The sequence below is a fragment of the Puntigrus tetrazona genome, chromosome 14 (assembly GCF_018831695.1).
Source record: "Puntigrus tetrazona isolate hp1 chromosome 14, ASM1883169v1, whole genome shotgun sequence".
Lineage (NCBI taxonomy): Eukaryota > Metazoa > Chordata > Actinopteri > Cypriniformes > Cyprinidae > Puntigrus > Puntigrus tetrazona.
The window spans coordinates 17,911,596-17,933,523 of NC_056712.1; the positions used below are offsets into that span (position 1 = coordinate 17,911,596).

Sequence of the window (21,928 nt, forward strand, 5' to 3'; positions counted from 1 at the left end):
AATATAGAGGTTGAAGTTACATCCCATTTATGCTATCCGGTTTGCATTTTTAGCCTCTTTCTTCAAGCTCATATGACGATTAGACTCTTTACATAGATATAAATAAGTTTTCCATTTACGTATGTTTTAAAATATTAAAAATTAACCAATTGGGTCAAATCAAGTTCTTAGCAGTGCATATTGCTAACCAAAAATTAAGTTTATTAATATTTATAGTCGGAAATGTACAAAATATCTTCACGAAACATGATCTTTACTTAATAACCTAATGATTTTTGGCATACAAATGTGTTAATTTTGACCCAAATATGAGCAGTGACTTACCCAAATTAACCAGCAGTGATGGTGTCACGATGGGGCTGTGTTTATGTCGCAGAAGAGCCAATTTCATTTTTGTGGCCTAAGCCCTAGTAAACACTTACCGATAAACATCCTTTTCCTCCAAAACATATCACTAATCACATTATGCATGTCCTGGATTGTCTGCCTTCTGTTTAGAATCAGAACTACAGATGCCTGATTTGTGAACGAATCACTCTCTGGAAATTGTTCTCTTCAATTAATTTGCTGTATGTTTTAGCAAAACAGTTGTATTATATATATATATATATATATATATATATATATATATATATATATATATATATATATATATATATATATATATATTATATTGACAGGAAGTGAAGTGGGCGGGATCTTGAAAAGTGTACAAACCGGGACTCAAACTTGGAAAGCCTGAAAAGCCTGAAACTACGCGATACGTTGACATGCTTCCCACAAAGCCATTACCACCTGCTATTTATGTTTTCATTTTTGAACATCTTTGGTTGGGGTTGAACTTTAAATATGCAAAAGCTCAAGTTCGTACATGTTTATTTCTGTTACGGTGATACCTTTGTGCCAATGCACTTTGCATGTCCTTCCATTTTTGTTCACGTAGAGTTGATTTGTGAATCCTAAACTAAAGTGTTTTTACACTCGTCGGTGTCTATTTAACTTTTTAAAATTACGATAAGACGAGTCCTGAGGCCAACATTCAGCGTTTCATTTACACAGAACCAGAACTTACTCAAAACTTTCCCACTGTTGTTTTGGCTCCCTCACAGGTACATGACATTTCCTTCAGGCGATGCAAATGTAGTTAAACTATGCGCCTTGTTATGAAGTTTTTATGTTGTAGTTTGTATGTTCCAGTGTACGCATTTTCCTTCAAACACTGAAGCTCATTTACAAACCACAAATTCCGATAGTCCAAATATAGGCCAAGAACAACAGTTATTCCTCTTTTTTGCCTCCTCTGAATCTACGGATTTAGACTGGATGTGAAAGACAGGACTTATTTCGGTATGTGGCAGGTGGGTACTTTGACTGCCTGGTAGGGTTTTTTTGCCATTAAAATGATATTCAGCCTCTCCTTGATGGTTTGTGCCCGAAACCGTGCCTTATCGTGATTTTAGGTGGACCACTCAAATTGAAAGCTTCCGTCGCTCGAAGCCGCATCAAAATAATTGTTTTGAGTCGTAGTGGATTTTATCTAGGAGAGGACTTTACTCGAAAACGATCCTGGAGAACAATGAAATGCTTTCCTTCCACGGCGTCTGCAAAAATGTACGACACTGTGGCTCGCAGTTATTGAATTCAGGCCCCATATCAGTCACAAACCCGAATTCCCCTTATTTCTTTTTTTTTGGGGGTGGGTGGGTGGGTGGAGGTCCCGAATATGATAAATGTACAGTGCGGGCCTTTGATTGTATGGCCGAGGCAGCCGCTAAATTATACTGCTCAGTTTGAGGGCTCCGAGTTGCCTAAGGCTTTTAAATTGCTAATGATCAACTGTGAAGAAGCACTTTGATAGCAGTGCCGGGGGACTTTAAAGCAGATCTACTGTTGTGTGCGGAGCACCCGCTTCACACTGGAAACCCTGTACCATTACTCTTTCAGAAATAGGGGATGTCGAAAATGGAAACAAGAAGAAAAAGCCAGGAAAACAGAATACGTTGCCCAACCCACTCTAAAGGCAGACATGCTGCATGCATAAGTATTACAGCATTAAGGAAGACACATCTGACAACCGCACCTAGTAGTGTGACTGTTTCATTGTAAACTAGGCCTGTTAGCTTCTTTATTTTGCACGACTGTCATCACATTGTCATTTTATGTGGTGCCACCGCCGCTAAGATGTGTTTTTTTTTTTTTTGTGTCGCGAGATCAAAAACGCGGAAGTCACGTGACCCAAGCATCTGATAATCCTTGAAATACAGACCTCGTTTTAATCCCGCAGAGAGAAATGTGGGTGTTGTTGTCGCTTCCTCTTATTTCGCCGTCTTATTTCGGTTCCCTTTTATATATTACAACAACAACAACAACAGAAAGTGTCATAAACGGGAGACAACAAAATCAAGAGCATGCGAGGGGTGTGCAACTTATTTAACGCTCGGTACTCTTGAGTGTCAGCCAGGAAGTAACAAGTACAAAGTCTCCCAGTGTGTGAGGAGAATGTTACTGGGCCAGAGCATCCTCACTGTGCCAGGCTGCCAGAAAAGCCCTGCTCCTTATTTTGCCTTGGGTGAATAGTGCTCTTGTTTGTGAGTTTAAATGGGAGTCGTCTGAGATCGCGGTGAGTCTTCTCCACCTGGTGCGTATCGGAGAAGACAAGTTAATGTGACGACGTCAGACCCTCTCTTTAAGATTGCTTTTAAGGTGAAAAGTACTTCGCCGCTCACTCCTGCCAATTCTCAGCCTGAGGCTTTTTATCTCATGAGGGCTGGCTGGGAGAGAGAGAGAGAGTAACAGAATTATTTGCGGGTTCGCTCAGGAACTGTGTTGCCAGCGCCATTAATATCAAACAGAAGGCGCTACTACATTAGGAACAATTGATCAGCCTCCTTTTTTTGTGCCTTTGCGCGTACGCCACCAGTCAGAAGTTTAGAGTCACAGAGATTTCATTTTTGAGGTCTCCTATGCTCACAACGGCTACGTACATATTTGATTGAAATTAGAGTAAAAACATTAAAATTGTGTTATAATCATGTTTTCTGGTTGAATGTATTATAGAATGCAATTCATTTCAGCGATGCAAAGTTGAATTTTCAGCATCATTACTCCAATCTTCAGAGTCACATGACCTTTCAGAAAGCATACTAATATGCAGATTTGCTTCTAAATTATGATCGGTGTTTAATTATTAATAATAGCCCTTATTATCTCTTTTTTCTTATAGAATTTGTTGATAAGTAGAAAATTCAGAGCAGCATTTATTTGAAATATTTTGTTACATTCTAAATGCATTTACTGATATGTATGTTTCATTGTTCATTTAGTATTATTACAGATATTATTATTGCATAGGAATAACAGTGCTAAATATATGAAAAGATTTGCAGTGATATTTTGTTTCTACTGTAATAAGCAGGCTTGATAAGAGACTTTTTCAACAGTGTCGAAAGATCTTAATCATTTCAAACTTTTAGCCAGCAGTGTACATTGCATCTGTGTCGTTTTCTTTAAGTTTCATAATAAATGCACGCACGTGCACGACCAGATCAGATTAGCTGTGATGAAATATTCATGCTTTGTATTTAAACCCCTGCAAAGCAGTAATAAATGAACATGTTTGCTATGAACTGCTTTGTTTTGCTCAGCTTGAGAATGAAATGTGATTTTTAATGCAGCTAATCCTTTTAAAACACATAGCAGACTCATTATGGCCTAGGGATACAGTAGTGTCTGCGCGTTTGCTCACCTAGCTCTGTGTATGTGACAAAATTTGCTTTATCTTTGTTGGCAACCGTAAATAAAAAAATATATCATTCCAAATTAGATCTCGGCTATTATGTGGCCCACAGCACTTTTGAACGAAACAGGTTTTATCGTTTATTATAAAGAGAAGCGCAGTCACGCATACCTGGGTCATTTTATGAAACAACTGCCTTTGCTAGCTGATTTAGAAAAAGATTTTTTACAAGACCTTTGAACATTTTATCATGCAACTAATGTGTTTACATTTTAATAAACTGTGTTGTGCCATCTAAAGCTATATTAATCCATCCCTTTTAATGGAATATGTTGTATATATATATATATATATATATATATATAGTTGAAATGTTTAAAAGTAGCAGTTTAGAGATTCATTTCAGAATTGTAAAACTAAACTGTTGCTTTTTAAACAAATATCATGGTATAATTATTTTGGGGTAATTGCACAAATTCAACAAAACCTAAGAAAAAAGGATACACGGTGCAGTTAAAATACATATTTAAAATATTTATTTTCATGTGATCAATTGTGATTAATCATTTGAAAGCGCTCATCTGAATATATTCTTAAAAATAAATAATTTTTTTGCATCATTAGTCTTTAATGTCACATGATTGTCACATAATCATTCTAATACTAATTCTTTTTTTTTAAATACAAATGATGCTTTTTACCAAAATTCTTTGATTAATAGAAAGTTAATAAGAATGGCATTTATATGAAAAAGTTTGTAACATTGTAATTCTCTTTATTGTGTACCTATTGATATATTTGATGTGTTTTTGCTGAATAAAAGTAATAATTATCATTTTTTCTTTTAATAAATCCAGCCAACCCCATACTTTTGAATAGTAGCTCGTTTAATTTCTATCAAAACAGCATATTTACTGATTCAACAAGGCAAATTAAAAGTTGGAATCAATTATTATCTGTAAAAAAAAAAAGTGGCTGCGCTTTTTGTGGTCACGGCATCCAGATAGCTTCATTTTTTCTTTCTTTTCTTTACACAGACCATCAAGTAAAAAAATAAACATATTTAAATCTTTTTCAGACATACTTAATATATTTAAATTACTGCACTAATAATATGCACTAATAAGTGCATATTAAATGTTTTATTTTGAAACAACTTTAAATATATTAAGTGTATTTCAAGATATGCTTAAATTAATAGATTTACAATATATTTATTGTATTGAAATCGTGTTAAAATGGCCTCATTTTAAGTATATTTAGTGCAGCTTAACTGTATTCTTTAAAATGCTTTAATACTTTGTTAACTACATTTAGAGTACATCATTTTAATGTACTTCAAATGTATTTCAATTGTTTTTCAGTTCTTTAGAAATGCAGTAGCGTTACACTACTAGTATTGTATAGATTTTATTTTTCATTATATACACATACATACACACTTTGATATCTAGAAAACTTTAATGTATCATATATTGTTGTGCACATTACTAATATGCTGAGTGCATAAAACAGTACGTTAGCATATATGAAAAAAGGCATAATATTAAATGTATTTAAAATGCAATCGGAGCATTTGTTTATGGTATATTTGTATTACTACAAACATACTCAAGTGCAATACATTATAAAAACTGAATTGCTATGGCAAAGCTATCCTATTTATTGCAGCATATGGGTCATAATTTTACACAAATGAAAAAATATAAATAAAAATATATATAATAAATAACTATGTACTGAAAAGAGTGCAGAATTGAGTAGCTGTGTGTGTGTTTGTGTGTTTGTGTGTGTGTGTGTGTGTGTGTGTGTGTGTGTGTGTGTGTGTGTGTGTGTGTGTGTGTGTGTGTGTGTGTGCAAGGACTTAAGATAAAGATGATAAAGTTCCAGTAACAGAGCAGGGAGGGATGGAGGGGGTTTTGGAGATGGACAAAGATATGGCGTGTGAATGGTGAGGGGCAAAGTGCAGGGATGATGGCAGGATGTGGTGAAGAGATGGTGATGGGCATCGTCATCATCTTCCCTGGAGGCTTAGATGGCGTTTTGTACATGGCACAGACCCAAAGAATCCCAGCGTCATATTTTAAGTAGGCTATTGCAGTGCTAATAGCAGTTGACAGATGTTTGTTATTTGTAATTGTTTGTTTACTTTTTTCAAATATTAAAATGATACATACATAAATATTTAAAATATCCCAGATACAAAACAAGTACACTTTCATAGTGTAATTAAAGTGCTCTATTTTCACACACTAATTTTGTACTTAATATACTAAAAATGATTCTTTAGTACTTCTTAAGATACACTTAAGATCATCTGTGTACTCAAGTGTGCTGTTTTGAGACGACACGATTATGAACTAAATTGTACTATCTTTGTTTTTAAAAGTGTGTTTAGTTACCACTTGTAGCACGCTTGAAACAATCTTTCATTCAATAGTACACTCAAGTGTGCTACAAGTGGTAACTAAATGCATTGTTTAAAACAAAATAACATGTTAAAAGTGCATTTCAGTTCATTTTCAAGGTGTCTCAAAGTAGCACAGTTGAGTACATTTAGATGATCTTAAGTTTATCTTAAGAGATGCTAAAGAATCGTTTTTAGCATATTAAGTACAAAATCAGTGCACAAAAATAGAGCACTTTAATTATTCACATTATGGAAGAGCACTTGTTTTTTTACCTGGGAGTACTTCTATACTTTTTAGAAGCATATTAAAATATATTTTTATTTGTATTTATTTCAAATAAGCATGTTGGAAATACAAATGCATTATAAACATACTACGTGAATTTCAAGTATATTTTAAATACATTTAATGCTACGTCTTTTCCACCTGGGATTGCAGCTGTAATACCACAATCAGAATAAACATATACCTGTCGTTACAAAAGGTCTAATTGAGACCTCTTCCAGCTCTCAAGACCGGTCTAAAAGAAGGGGCTTCACACTGCTTAGCAAATGAGAACACCAGGAGCAAGAAACCTTGGTGTCTTGATGCACTTGTGGGAGGCTGTCATTTCAAAGAGCACCTCTTTATAGCGATGGCACATTGAGCGTCAGTCAGCCTCAACACTGCTGGCAAGGAGATTACGGCTCTTTGCAGCCTACCGCTTGCTCTCTTTCTCTCTCCACTACCATTTGGAGGGGAAAACATTCGGCAGAGTGAAGTGTAGAAATCACTTCCATGGCTTGTTTTGGGGAGGAACAGCAGAGAGGTTTAATATTAGCAATTTGGCATCTCGATAAAAACTAATTTGTCTCTGTACTGTGAAGCAGAGATGTAACACGTAATGAGAAGAGATAATAAATTTGCCTTCTATCTGGCATTTTCCATCATGTTTATTTGACTGCACTTCACAACCTTGACGAAATCACATTTTTGCTTTCACAAGTTTACTGGCGCTGCATGAATTATGGAAAGAGCCGAGAAGGATGGGAGATACCAATAAAGAGTTTTTTTTTGTGAAAAAAGCGACTATTTGAAAGCCATTCCCTCCATCCTCACTTATTTTATAGACTTATCCGCTCTCCAAAATAACAGCAGAGCATGGAAGTCATCCGCTTTTACCAGCGCAGTTATGTAGCATTTGCATAGCCTAGGCTTTCAGTGCAAGGTATAATTTTGCCGCACATTACAGAAAGGTCATTCAGTCGAACACAATGGGTCAACACTGCCTGATAATGGTGCCTGTGTACCTGCAAATGAATAAAGCCCCAGTGGCATGTGTGTCTGTCGTCTATGTCAGATTTTAATGGGATCATATATTATTTAAACATGCAGGACAAGTTAATACACTCCGCGCAGCATACCTGTCATATTAAATAATTAACCGTGGCTGAGCAAAACATTAAACAGGAAGTAAAGCATTAACACAAATGCAGTTTTTTCCAGAGAGATTTCTCTCCTTCAATATGTTTTTGTTTCATAACTGTTGCCCAGTTTATTTAAACAATATCACACCAGCAAGAGGTGTTGTTCTGAATATCAGCACGACTGTGATTTAGCCGTCGGCACGGAGCCAGAGGGTAATTGATATTCAGTTTAATACAGCATGATTTAATACCGCCTTTTTATGCAAAACTTCTATAAATAACTTCCGTTTCAGACAAAATAGTTTTTTTTTCTTTCTCTCCTTCTATGAAATAGTTCTATAAAAAAATGAACAACACACAAAAAGGCTGGAACTCATATACAGTCATTTTATTCAGTGTTTTTGTTTTTTCCACTCTCTCTGTCACTTTTTGGTCTGGGTTTTCATACTGTCTGCGATTTACACATGCTGGTTACATTGTTAAACCAGTAGCTGGCAAAAAAAAAGCTTTATAAGTGAGTCATTGAATCATTTACCCATTCATTTTTGTCTTTAGAAGTGAGTCACTGAATGATTAACGCTTCTGATTCATATAATGGCATGGATTGTTTTCGAAGAGAGTCACTGAAGCATTAATTCAGACAATTTTTCAACTACCCTGTCAAAAATTTTCTTAGCCAATTTGCCTAATTTATTTAGAAGTAAGCTATTGAATCATTTGTTCAACCAATTCATTTTTCTACATTGATTCACTGAATCGTTCACTCACCTAATACATTCAGTGACATGGATTCTTTCAGTAGCGAGCCATTGAACAATTTATTCAATTGATTCGTTTATGTAGAATTGAGTCATTCACTGAACCAATTCGCTTCAGGAACCAGTAAACACCACTGTTGTGTCTTGCGTAGAGATGCGACCGTTCTACTTCACATGTAACACACAAAACAGACAAAGGAACGTACGTTTCTCAGTATTAGCTTATTGTTTTTTGAGCTGTAGTATGAGGTATCACACTTGCAGTCGTGTTGTGAGTAAGAGTAGCACTGTTGCTCTTGTACCGGGACAACAATTGAGTTCAGATCGCACCGTTCTTAACAGGGAGCTTAATAGATGTTTTGATTGAGCAAAGCAGAGCAGACACAGGTCAATGTGAGTGATGCTGACGGCGACTCTCCTGAATAAACATGTCGTGTCCTCTGAGCTGCCCTTGCAACCAGGAGAACTTGTGCTTTATTAGTCTCCCCCTACTTGAGTTCCTGAGCCCGCTCTGCTCAGGTTACAATATCATGTATTGTTTAAAACTAGCTCATTAAAGGAAAAACTGTCTCCTGGAGTGTAAGAATCAGGTTGAAAAGGAAAAGAATGATTCCGTAATTGGCCAATTGCGCCAAAAAATGTAAAATCTTATAACCTATGTCTCTGTAGAGTTCCATCCTTTCATGGGTGGCACAAAACCCCTTTCTATTATCTCAGACGCCTAGGGCTGACCACGCAGTGTTTGTCTTTTACCCGACAGCGGGTGCGAAGTGAGGTTACCACACAGCCGATGCTGACTCCTCTAAGTGCTGATGAAATATAGATGTTGAAGTCTGGACCGCTCGATGTTTCATCTCTCTTGGTGATACCATAAGGAAGCCATTAATAGTGTCAGAGAGCATTAGTCCTACGAAAAGAAGATAACTTGATGTAAGAGAATGACTGGCAGCACCTGCTTGGAATCAACTGCGCGTCCCACAAATATTAGAGAGGGAAGTTTGTCCCCTGCTGTGCAGGCTTTTTTCCCCTCGTATGTATGCGAGGTCACTTCATGATGGTCATTTTCCCCTGCGCTGCCTTTGTCAGTGCGCAGAGGCCCTGCATCATGCATAATTTCAAACAGCAGGACCATCTGTTGTTGCCTTGTTGACTTACCTACGTGCAACCTTTTTAGTGTTGGTTTTCATGTATCAGTCTGATGTAGCACCATATTTACAATATGCTAATTGGTTAATGAAATCCTGTTTGAGAACCTTTGCATATGTTATGAAGCCTGTGCTATGTGTTACACTCGTGTTTTCAGCGCTGGACGCGGAAATAGGCTTGCATGGAGACGTTTTGCTTTAACCATCTGTTGGCGGTATATTCTACCAGCACAGATTGATGACCTTAACCTTTATTCACTCAATTGGCTTTTCCATTTCTTCAGAATAAGTGTATGTAATAGGTCACTTTGTTCTCCCTTATTACGAAACATGCAATTTATAGGAATCGTACTCGAATGCAACAGTTTTATTCCAACTAAAATAACTAACACAGAGCGATTTGTTTTTCTTCTAGAACCAGAGCCAGACTCCAGATAAAACATTCCCTGTTGTCCCAGCCACGTGCCCCCACAAGGTAAGTCACTGTCTTACTAATGGTTCTGCCTGTTAGAGGTATTGTATTTTCACTGTGTGATAAAGCCGTTACAGTTTGTTGCATCTCTGTGAATCAGTGCTTCTAAACTGGTAGATCACAACCCCAGAATTTGTCTTTTCTAATACGCAAACAGAAGGCAAAAAGAATGTGAAAATGTGTCTTTTGTTGCTGACGTCACAGGCTTTGTTTTTTTGTAGCATATTTCTCTTGTGCAAACATTTCTCTAGTGCAAACAACACCAAGGTCATGGGTTCGATTCCCAGGGTATGCATGAACTGAATAAATGTGTACCTTAAAAAAAACATCTACCAAATGCATAGATGTAAATTATCCTGTCAAATAAGCAAATAGCAATCTGGACACGTTGCCTTGCATGCCCTTGTCCAAAAAAACTACACAAGGTAAAAATTATATTTTGGTGATAAGCTGTTACATGTTATTGACAATAACAGATAAATGGCAGGTAATACAATTCTATACTACTTTGTCTAAATACATTACAATTTTGTGAATAATAAATTAACTAAACTTTACGTTTAATTTTACATTGTTTTATTTGAAAAATGTAGAGTCTTTTTGAGATATGCTAAAGATTGGATTTAACGTTATTATATTATTAATATTTTGATTTATGAATGTTAAGTGTTAGATGACAGCAAAGATAAATGTAAAACTGACCAAGAACAATTATATATCATGTATTGATAAGCATCATATATTCACTGACCTTATATGATACCAATATAAAACACATTAAAAAAAGGTTAATTGATTCTTTAGTATTTAATTAATTTTAGTACATTTATAATGATTGATCATGACTCCATGAACTTATTTTATTTATTCTTTTTTTAATAAACAATGTTGCTATTGTGCTGGGTTGTCTCTTGATCTGTGTATATATATATATATATATATATATATATATATATATATATATGATTAGTGCTCATGCATCATGGACATTGTTATCTCTGAGATCATTTCATTTTGTGAATATTTTCAAATGCATTTTGCTTTCTGCTTGAATATGAAGAACATGTCTATTTCTCCTCGCCGCCATGTACCAGACCAAGGAGGCATGACAGCAGATATTTCCTTTTTATTGTGTCTTATCTCAGGTTGGAAACAAGGCCCTGAATTAAACCGTAGTATTGCAACAAGATGTCGAATTATCTGTGATTTCATGCTTTTTGGGCTTGAGATTTACCAAAACAGTGACAAGAATCAGTCGAATTCTTTGTGTAGGGGAACAAAAAGAAAGTACATTTCCTCCTTGAAAGCTGGCTGCACGGCTTTTCAGCAGTTTAGCATTGGCTTTCTCACGCAGCCTGTGTGAGAAATGTAGTAATGTGTTATATTGCCAAACCTCGCACCATTGTCAGTCCACTAACCCCAAATGTGCCAAATGTCCTTTTCTGGTTGGCTGGGCGGGTCAAGAGTACAGGCCTCGCAGGAAAGTCAGTGAAAGTCCGACAGCCCGTCAACGAGTGGGTCCGATTCGGCAGCCCCCTGAAATACCGACAGCCATCAAAAGCGACTCGAAGAGAAAGCGGCCAAATATTTATACGAATCACCCAGGTGCTCGTCGCGAGGCGTATGAAAAAGGCAATCAGCTTTGTCCTGAACCTCTCGGCACACAACGGGGCTCTAATTGCTGACCCGTCCTTCACACAAGCCCGCTCGCTTCACCCCTGTTGAGATCACCTCTAATAACATGTTCTATACAGTGCTGATGCGCTCAAACTCACCTGCTCGACACCCAGGCTGCAGCGTTTTGTCCTTGAAATATGGAGAGCGTTGCAATTCCCGCGTTGCTGTCAGCTCTCCTCGAAACAGCTGATCTGGATGGAGGTAATGAAGGGATGCCACCGATTTGTGATGGCGTTAACGTTTCCCCGCGACCAGCAGAACATAATCTCTGTCTCGTCGCTTCCCATTAGCGCCTGTGATCTGCACAAACCAATATGCAAAGAAAGCAATGGAGCAGTGGAGTAATTTGGCGTGTCACTCAGCACCGAATGAAAGTATAATGGCTAAACGGTTAGATATGATTTCTATAATAGGAATGTCGTACTGTGTGCCACTAAGACCGGTCCTGTTTTCTTTGCTGGTATTGTATGCATTCACAATGAAAGGGAGCTAATGAACAGAGAGCTTTTAAAAGCTCCGTGATTATATGGAAAGGAGAGGGGAAGAGAAGGATGGCGGGAGAATGAGAGAACGAAGCCGAGGGGGGTGGAGAGAACACTAAGTATACATAATTGCTGCTTGACACATTGGCCAAATTCTGCTGTGCCAGGATTGGAGTGAAGATGATTAACGGCTGTCCGTGTGGGTGGGCAACTTGGTCACCCAGGGCTTCTAGTTTCCATAGCAATTGTACTCCAAAGGCCATACATTACATTGTGAGAGTCCCTGAGGCCTGAGCATTGTTAAATTCCCCAATAATATCTTACATTATGCGTTTGTCCTCTCAGCGGTAATTCATTCCAGTCGCTGCGATTCACAATAGGTCAGTAGTGAAAGTGGAGAGAGTCCCAATTTCAGACCTCCTATCCGAACGTGAAGGATGGCACATCGCCACGCTTAACGTTGATCAAGTGGCCCTGACTTGAGGGAAAGTGATCATTTGTCTGACATTACAGCAGGCACGTCTGTTCTGCCGATCCGACGGACAACCCGGCTGGTATTCTGCAGGTATTTAAACGCCATTCATCAAGGCTTTGAGTTAACCCTAGCAGGCGTTGAGTCGTGGAACCTCCCCGTCGAGCTGGCAAAGCAGATGGCAGATGGAGTGCAGAATTTGACCCTTCCCTTCCTGAGCGCGACGCGTTCGAATCCCTGGCACGAGCCGCCCGATCTGGGCACAGTGCGAACGTCGTAGCAATACCCCCCACCACCACAGCATTTGACGTGGCGTCACGCTCCCCCGCCGCTCCGAAATTGGCCCTCGTGACCGCGCACTCCTCCACATCCTACTCCAAATGGTGTTTTGAACTTGGGAGAACCGGTGGTGAATAAGCACATCTTAAAAATGATTCATACTAGATAATAAATGGAAATCCCTCCAGCCATGCAACAACAGGCTAGTCATGCAGCAATTAAGCCGCATAGCATGCAAAACTCAAGGCGGCGTGCTCTGCGTTGGGGGCTCCGCTCGCGTACATGCTCCATTCAGGAGAGAGTAGGCGTGATGCTGGAAGACAAGCAGCAAAATGCCCGAACCCATACCGCCGTCTCAGCGTGGCGCCTGAGGATGCTTTGGCGGACATCTTTAGACAAACATGTAGTAGAGCTGGAAAAACTCACAATCGGAAAGGTCAGTTGTGACCTCTGGGTGCAGGGCTATGCTGAGCCTGTCACTAGCAAGCACAGCATGTTCATGTCAAACAGAGAAAAGGTACACCAGCCGCCCCGCTCTCGAGTCTGCCGTGCAGCAGGTTGCGTGTGCATGCATCTGTGTTGAGGATATTTATAGCTGTTTTGATTCATCACTAGGGTCAGGAACCCAAAACAGGTTCTTATTCCGATTTCTTTTTTACTGTGCATAAATATACATAGGACTATATGATTTTGGTTCTGTTAACAGTTCTCGCACATGCTTTCGTTTTGATTTTAGTGAATAAAACATGTACAGAGCAACCGGTGCGGTCTGATTGCCAAACCAGTCTCTCAACGCTCTGTCTTTCAAAGGATTGACATCTATTTGCATTTGATATTTGTATTTAGCAAAGATGCACTAAATTTATCAAATGTGACGGTGAAGACATTTATAATGTTACAAGACATTAATGTTGCATAGTACTTCAAAAATACTATTCTTCTGTTTCCATTCATCAAAAAATCTAGAAAAAGTATCACAGCTTCCATCGAAATATTAAGTAGCACTATTGTTTTTAGAAATAAGCCATTAGACATGTTTCTTGAGCAGTAAATTAGAGAATGACCTATGACCTTTGATTTTTTGAAATTGAGATCTGAAACCTAAATAAATACGTTTCCATTGATATATGATTTGTTAGGGTAGGACCATTTTTGGTCAAGATACAACTGTTTAAAATTCTGATTCTGAAAAAAATTAAATATTGAGATTAAAGTTGACCAAATGAAGTACTTAGCAATGTGTATTACTAATTAAAAATGATATATTTACAGTAGGAAATCTACAAAATATTGTCATGGAAGATGATCTTTACTTAATATTCTAATGATTTGTGGCATAAAATTAAAAAATATCATTTTGACATTGGATTTTGTGAAACTGAAGACTGGATTAACGCTGCTGAAAAAAGCTTCAATATCACAGCAGGGAGGAAAAAAAACTTACAGAACTTTTGAACAGTATTGTTTGTTGCCACAGTTTTCGTTTGTTTGTATATAATTAGGACTAATTATTGCATTTCATTCATGCCTCCTTTAAAAACACTGAGGAAGTCAGCTGTAAACACAGCTTTCGCAATGATTGTTTACTTATATTTATTATCGAAAGTTCTAGGCATTTGACATTTAAATTGGACCTTTTCCCCCTCAAATATTTAATTATAAAAAAAATTTAATAAAATAATATATATTCAATCAATCATTTAATGAATTAATCATCAATCGATTAACACTGCACCAGTTAAATTTCCAATCTTAATCATCTGGTGATCTGTATGTTTTCTTTTCCACATTAGCTCTAGAAGCATATTTATACCAATTTCTGTTGCAGAGAAATTATTGTGGTCATCCATCCAGTTTAGTTTGCTCCTGCTCTTGGCTGTAATTACAAAAGCAGTGTTAATGTGGTGTCTCTTTAATTGGCAGACATGTTGGTTTTTTACAGCCATATTAAAATGGGGTCTGTGCACAGGGTACCGCATTTATAGACTTGCCCCTCACAAGGTCCTCTGGCTGTGGTTGACCTGACTAATGAAGAGATGAAAGAAATACTAACCTCTGGAATTACAGCTGTAAACCCACTCGGATTGGATGATTTATGGCATTAGAACAAGATTAATTTGGCCCATTTTTCATACACATTTCAATATTAATCAGTCATACTTAAAAGAAGGCAGGAACTAATTTTTTTTCCCTCTTGTCACCACAAAGTGCGTGGCTTTTTCTGAAACTGTGGCAGGTTTCCTGCTCTCCTAGTTAAACCAATCAGGGATTTCGCCACATGCTGTCCAATCAATTAAGTCAAATGTGTGCGCAGCCCTTTGATATAGAATCATTTGTCAAATCAGCGGAGGTGGCAGAGTGCAGTTACCCAGGAGTCTGAGGCTGTTGACTCCCGTCCACCTGGAAATCTGCTCAGCGTTCAGATTCAGGCGTTCCTGGTGTCCTCCATCCCGTTAATGGGGTGTCACTGTGCGCGCTGGATTTAGTTCAGCTAGGGTCCAAAGGCTTTTTCCATGCATTAGCCTCTTGACTACATAGCTTAACCTCTTAATTTTTTGAAAGCTCTACCCAGAGAAAGCTCGATATTATATAACAGAATGGCAGCCATTAGGATTCAAATGATTTGCTTTTTGCTGTTGCATGGTTATTGCATTTAACGTTACACGATACAACAACCACATTCTGCGTGACACAGGAGCATTAAACCTAATCTGGTTTTCTGCCATTAATGTGTAATTTGTGATCGGAAGTGAAAGAATCCTGAGTTCTTCAGGTGGAGGTAATCTGCTGATTGTGCTGTATGGAGAAGCAGCTTGGCACTGAGGGGTCATTTAGTTCATATATTGCGCTTTTTAATAAAGCTCTCATGTTTCTTCGTTCTTATGGCTCTCGGAGGAACTCCTGGAGAAAACTTCAAACTTCACCTAATTTCCTTCTGAAGTGAATCTAATTTAGAGCGGGCGAGATGCAAAGGATTCTTATTTTGCAAGACGGATTAATTGGAAGCCTTCAAATGAGCAATGTTGTTTAATTATTCATTTTTATATATATATATATATATATATATATATATATATATATATATATATATATATATATATATATATATAGGTGACTTGGATTTCTATTTAAATTAATCTTTGTACTACTAAAGTTGTCCATCCATAAAATGCTTACAGTTTAGTTTATGTAACTCATGTTTCATTGTTTATGTACATATGTTTATGCACATATTTTATGTACAGATAAATATATTCCCTTTGCTGACCTAAAAAGTCAAGCTGACTGCATAACCTTTAATTGTATTAACTTTAAAACAGCTGTGAAAATTATTTGAATTAAAAAATCAAGTGCAGCATTTTTATTTAAGTGCTTTGACTCCTATAAATTGTAATATATCTCAATTACTCTGTACTTTTGACACCACTGCTTATCCACCTCATTATGAATCCGTGTTGTAATGTAAGTTGAGATTAGTAGGAGCCGTCTACTTTTTGTACTCTTTAAAGGGCTTTTGATGTAACGAACACTTGATGTACCTCCATAGGAGCCACCGTATAAATGAGTTTCCAGCCACAAACAAGGTCTAGTTAAATTAAAAGAAGTGCACAGAATGAGCATACTGAGCTGAATCAAAACGCAATTGAAGTGTAGGACATCAAGATAATGCAAGAGTAGTTTCAGTCCTATGATTCTTATCTGATCTTCCATACTGATCAAAGCCATTCGACTCGAGTGCTAAATATTTCAGTAAGAATAAAAAACAGTGTGGCGCGACCACGTGATTCATTTTTGGGCTCTAAAATGGCTTTTTCTCTGTATTTAATCTGCAAATAAGAGCTCTTCAGACAATGTTATCGCACTTACGCTGCCAAGTGTCATGCAATTAATCAATCATTTGGGTTCGTGGTTTGTGCAGCTCCACATTTCGTTGTGTCCTGTTTTGACAAGGAAGCCAATCTTCATATTCGGCAACAAAAAAAAAGCCATCTGGAGCTTTTATTGCACATGCTTTCCCCACATTTATGGTTATAAGGTATTCCCTATAACGCGATATAATGATCCACCCATGGAAGGTAGTCATTTTCCTGATGCAGGGTGAGATGCTAATGAGCCTGTGTCACAGGCACTAGGAGTGGTGCTGTATCTTTACAGTGGGTGGCTAAGCGCGGGGAGCATGGAAGAATCTCCCATAAGCTTAAAAGCAAATTAATGCCTCTCACCTTCACGCAACCTTTCCCTCCCTCTCCTCTTCATGCTATTATTCATAGGACTCTCACTGTCAACTTTGGCAATAATTTGTATACTATTCTTAAATACGTTCCCAGCCCCGTTCCGAGAGGCGCCGAGGGGAAGAGACAAGGGAATATTTAAAGGTGATTTTTTTTCTGCAGCGATGAGTGAGTTCGGTTTAAAACTTAAATTTATGATTTCCTGAGACCCTCGGTCTGGTCCGCAGATGGGAGCCTTTGTTGGGGAAGGGCTGGAGGGAAATGCGATGGTATGAGAATCATTAAACTGATGTAAGTACTATGATAGCATTGCGGAATATTCAGTTTGCTCCAAATACTTGTATATTCTGGTAAAGGAGAATTAAGAATTGTTGTTCAAAGAGCAGTGGAAAAAGAAAAGAAAAAAAGATAGTAAAACATTATATCTACCAGATAACCTCATTAGACTGTGCTCCTAGCTTCTTTCTGCACTGACATTTGATTGTTAGCATCTCCCATACAGCAGAGAGCTTGATAATAAGACATTTACTTGTAGTCTGTTCTCTAAAGGTCCATATGGGGCTTACAGGTCTTGAAGCAGTCGGCTTGACACTCAGTATAAACAAGCTCTGGAAGATCTCAGACCGAATCAAGCACTGGAGATTTCTAGCACTGTTCACTGTGACAACATATGCTGCGTTTGATAGCCATAGCCAGAAAACAGTGAGAGGTCTGGAATAGAAATAATGTTAGGTTTGCTCCCTTGTTACATTGGCTGATGACATAGACTATATTTTCAGTCACGGGCCTGTTTTAATAGGGCATTTTTCATGTGCAGACGTGTACTGTTATTGGCGGTTACATTTTGTATCGTGTTTGTTCTCATGCATTATTAATATCTAGTTAGTCATAAATATAAACAGTTTTTGTCATGCCTGGAAAGCTGTCTGTTGTTGATGTTAAAGAAAATTCATTATTCCGTCACCCTAATGTCATTTCTAAGTGGTATTATTTGCATGGAATGAAAAGGGAGATATTTGACAGAATGTCCATGCTGCTCTTTTCCATAAAACATGTTTGATACAAATGTTAAGCCGCTTTCCATCTATTTAAAAATTTAATACAAAAAATAAAAATAAAAAAGGAATTCAGGTTAATTAAATTATTCATAACCACCTATTTTACAGAAATAAATGTAAAAAACAAAACAAAAAAAAAACGGCAAAAATATCACCTCATACATCACATGCGGCCTTCTGGTAATTTCTCCTTAGAATGGAAAATATTTCAACACACCCAAAAAAACAAAATTAAAATTTAATATATGATTGAAACTATTTTTAAAAAATACCACAGTTTATATAATTACATATAAAATATATACGAGAGCACTCAATTTAATGATTGCTATCGGGACGTGAAGAGAATTTCAACCAGCATAACAAAAATGTTTTTGAACCATATCACCTACGCTGCCTTTATGTTTAAAGTTTTGTATTGATTGAAATACGCATTGATTGTCCATCCACTTGGCTGTGTGTTTCTTTTCAACTAAATTTTGTGCACCTTCCTCGGGCTGTTTTGTTCCTCTTTTTAGATTCCTGTGAGTCATGTGTTACTGTTTTTTTTTTTTTTTTTTTTTTTTTTTTTTTTAGTGGACACACTCTGCCTTCTGTAAAATGTTGATACCTCTTAGCTCTCAGGATATAAAGGAATATCCTCCAAAGTCGAGGCTACATCACACAGTCAAAGCAAGTGCCAGGCCAGCAAAATACAAGCACATCAATCCCAGAACATTTTCAAAATATCAGATAGTGTCTGTAATACTGCTGCCATGTGCTTGGTGTTCCTAGAGTAGAAAATCCATATTGAAAGGCCAGCGTGGGAATCTTTTTATGAAGTGATTTGACTGCAAACACCATTTTTATGGCAGAATTTCTACTTTAATATTTTTGTACGCCTTGATCCCTGCAGGTTTGTACCTCACCTTTTTGGTGAATCGTAGACCAAAAAAAAAAAAAAAAACGGAACAGTAAGAAAAATGTAGTTTACAAGTCAAGTCACCTGCCCTGAATCTGTTTTACATGTTTTTATTCTCTTTGGTTCTTATCCTTTGTTGTCCTTCTCGAACTATAAAGCTTTTTACTTTATTTATATATTTTGACTGTTTATTACTTTAGTTTTATTTCATTTTCATGTGAAGATAAAACACATGACCTTGTCATTCTGTTTTCAGCTTTATGAGTTGCAGTCTCATCTCCCTGCTATTCACAGACAGTTTTTCATAAAGACTGTGTGCAATCAAAGCACAAAATTCTCAGATAGGCTGCCCCTCATTTGTAGTATTGAAAAGCCTCTAGACAGGCTTTTTCTTGACAACTGCAATTATGTTTCCGTAGAAAAGAGCTCAAATTATAAGAAAAGACCTGTTCTGAGACTCGGAAGGTCCATGAATACTTGAAATGCGGCACATGGATAACTGTTATTGAGTTAATTAGTCTGGGCTTATTAGGATCTCCCCTTCAGTCTTTCTCTCCCGGTATAAATTACTTAAGTCCACCATGGGTATGCATCTATTTCCCTCAGTTTAAAATCAATCTTGACAATCAATAACCATCGCTATTAATGTTAGAGAAGGCAAAGCCGAGTCGATACCTTTAAGTGTATCAAAAGTGTAAATAAACACTTGAGAGGCTCATATCTAAAATAAGCAGTAGTCGTCGCTCTTAAGTAGGCAGCGATTAAACTTAAGCGTTTATGCATTCATAAAGATTTTTAATTACACACTTTTAGCCATAGAGCATAAACAGACATGGATTTTATGGATATCTTTATAAATCTGCAGTAATGCAGTGAAATGAGTAGTTAGGGAATTACGTGCTAATATATTTATTTGAAGAGTAAATATGAGATATTGCAACGTCCTTTAATATTCAATAATGTAAAATGTCCTGGTTTTGTTGGGTGATCCCTCTTTATTTTGAATAAGAATTAAGGTCTGTATTTGCACAACAAAGGAAAAAAAACGGCCCCAAATATGACACCTGCAGGTTCACAGCGGTTGGTCATCGTATTTATGGAAACGCTTAGATCCATATGGTGTCCATATGCTTAAATATGATTCAGATGGAACCTGTGTGGGGTTCCTGCTGTGTTCACAAACTTATCCGGCATCATTAATCAGTGTCACCATCAGGTGTCTTGTTTGCCAGGCGAGGCCTAAGTGACAGTGATAAGTGATCCTCCTCTTGTTCCAGCATGAGCCCTAATACAGTGGGCTTTTCACATTATCAGGCGCGGACAAAGCCGGTGCCACTCTGAATGAATGGAAGTGTCAAGTTATTCAATAAGTGAACAATCCAAACCATTAACAATTTAAATGTCATGCTGAGGAAGCTAACATTGAAGGTTGATGCAGATATTAGGTCCTTACTTTTCCCATCATCCACGCGTCAAAGCTTAACGCTCGAACGACCTTCTGACTCTCTCTTTTCACATTGAGCTGCAATGACAGAAGCCAGGTGCGTGGTGAGACCACATGTAGACCGAGTTTTGACCTTCGGCCTGATGAGGGATTTCAGGAAGCGTAGAGGGTAGAGTGCAGAGTTGTGGACTGATGGGCAGTTAAAACGTGGACTCCAAATGGTTTTTCTCAGGAGTGCGAAAATATTACCTTGCCCTCAGCTGCCAAATCTCTTTCTGGCACTTAAAAAAAATATTTTAACTCTATCAAAGTCAGTCTTTTTTGTTTGATGATGTCTTCACTCAATGTATAACTAATGCATTGCATCAAAAATTGAAGTTGTTTCATCAATAACTAGATCCTGTTTCATCTCGAACCTTCAGACTAATGTAATCAATAAGATCTGATTATTAAGTTAACTCCAAACAATGTAATTGTAGATGTCCTTCAACTCCACCTGTGTTCTAGGGAGCGCTTCAAAAAATTTACTTTGAATTCGGTTGAAAGTGCATGATTGAATTTTAATGCATAATTAAATCAAGCAGTAAATCAATTCATCCCCCTCTGAAAATGAGTATTCACCACTCCCAAGCATCGGAAGCCAATTATGATGAAGTTATTATCATAGAGTCGTATAATGGCACAAAATGACTGCACTGGCACCAAAAGCTGCGCTCGACAATAGAGAGGCGAGCGTGACTGCAGGTACGATTTCGAGTTGCTTGTTGCCGCGCATGCTTTCCATCTATTTTGTTAAAATAAAGGTGGCAGTTTACCCACACAAACCTCTGGGGGGGACTTAGACTGCTCTCTTGATGAAGAACCAGATCAAACTGGTCTAATTTCCTAAATGAATCCTCCAGAACTATTACCAGTGAGCCCAGCCTCTGCATAATGTGATGAGCAAAGGGAACATTGATGAACTTTTTTAATTATTATGCCGCTTGGGAATTTGACATACCAGTTCCGGGATCCACACCGTCAGGCTTTGCGCTGTTTTTCAGCTCCTTTTTAATTCACCCAATTTGTCGGTCCAAATGAAACACTGAAAGGTTAGAGTGTGGAGTAATTAACAGCACCGGGCCTAATGAAATCAGGAGGGGATGGCGTGTACCATGAGGATCAATACAGGTCTTTAAGTGTGAGTTGGGTTGGAATTGTTCAGGGAAATAAGGAGCACTTAATAGTAATAAGTTGATGAAAAGGCTACAAGCCTGCATGTGCTAAATGAGAATCTGCTGGAACACAGATAGAGGTGTCACTCGAAGGTGGCAACGTATCGAACTGCGATCGTGTGGCGATGTATTGAGCTACGCTAGCATGTTCTAAGCTAATCAGCCAGGATGGATGCGCCGTGCCTTGAGTTTTAAAATGGCGAAGAACGAAGCGAAACTGCCAAAGGGTAGCGTGTTTGTT

The 21,928-nt window shown here is 37.7% G+C and overlaps 1 protein-coding gene across 3 annotated transcripts in view; it reads left to right on the top strand.

The window, feature by feature from the left end:
- The window catches only part of pcdh11 (protocadherin 11), a 182,328-nt gene that overhangs the window by 82,387 nt on the left and 78,013 nt on the right, over positions 1–21,928 (top strand). For all 3 annotated transcript variants that reach the window (XM_043257437.1, XM_043257438.1, XM_043257439.1), the window contains one exon: positions 9,872–9,931. In XM_043257437.1, coding sequence (XP_043113372.1) covers positions 9,872–9,931 — 60 coding nt within the window. The remainder of the gene's footprint in view (positions 1–9,871; positions 9,932–21,928) is intronic.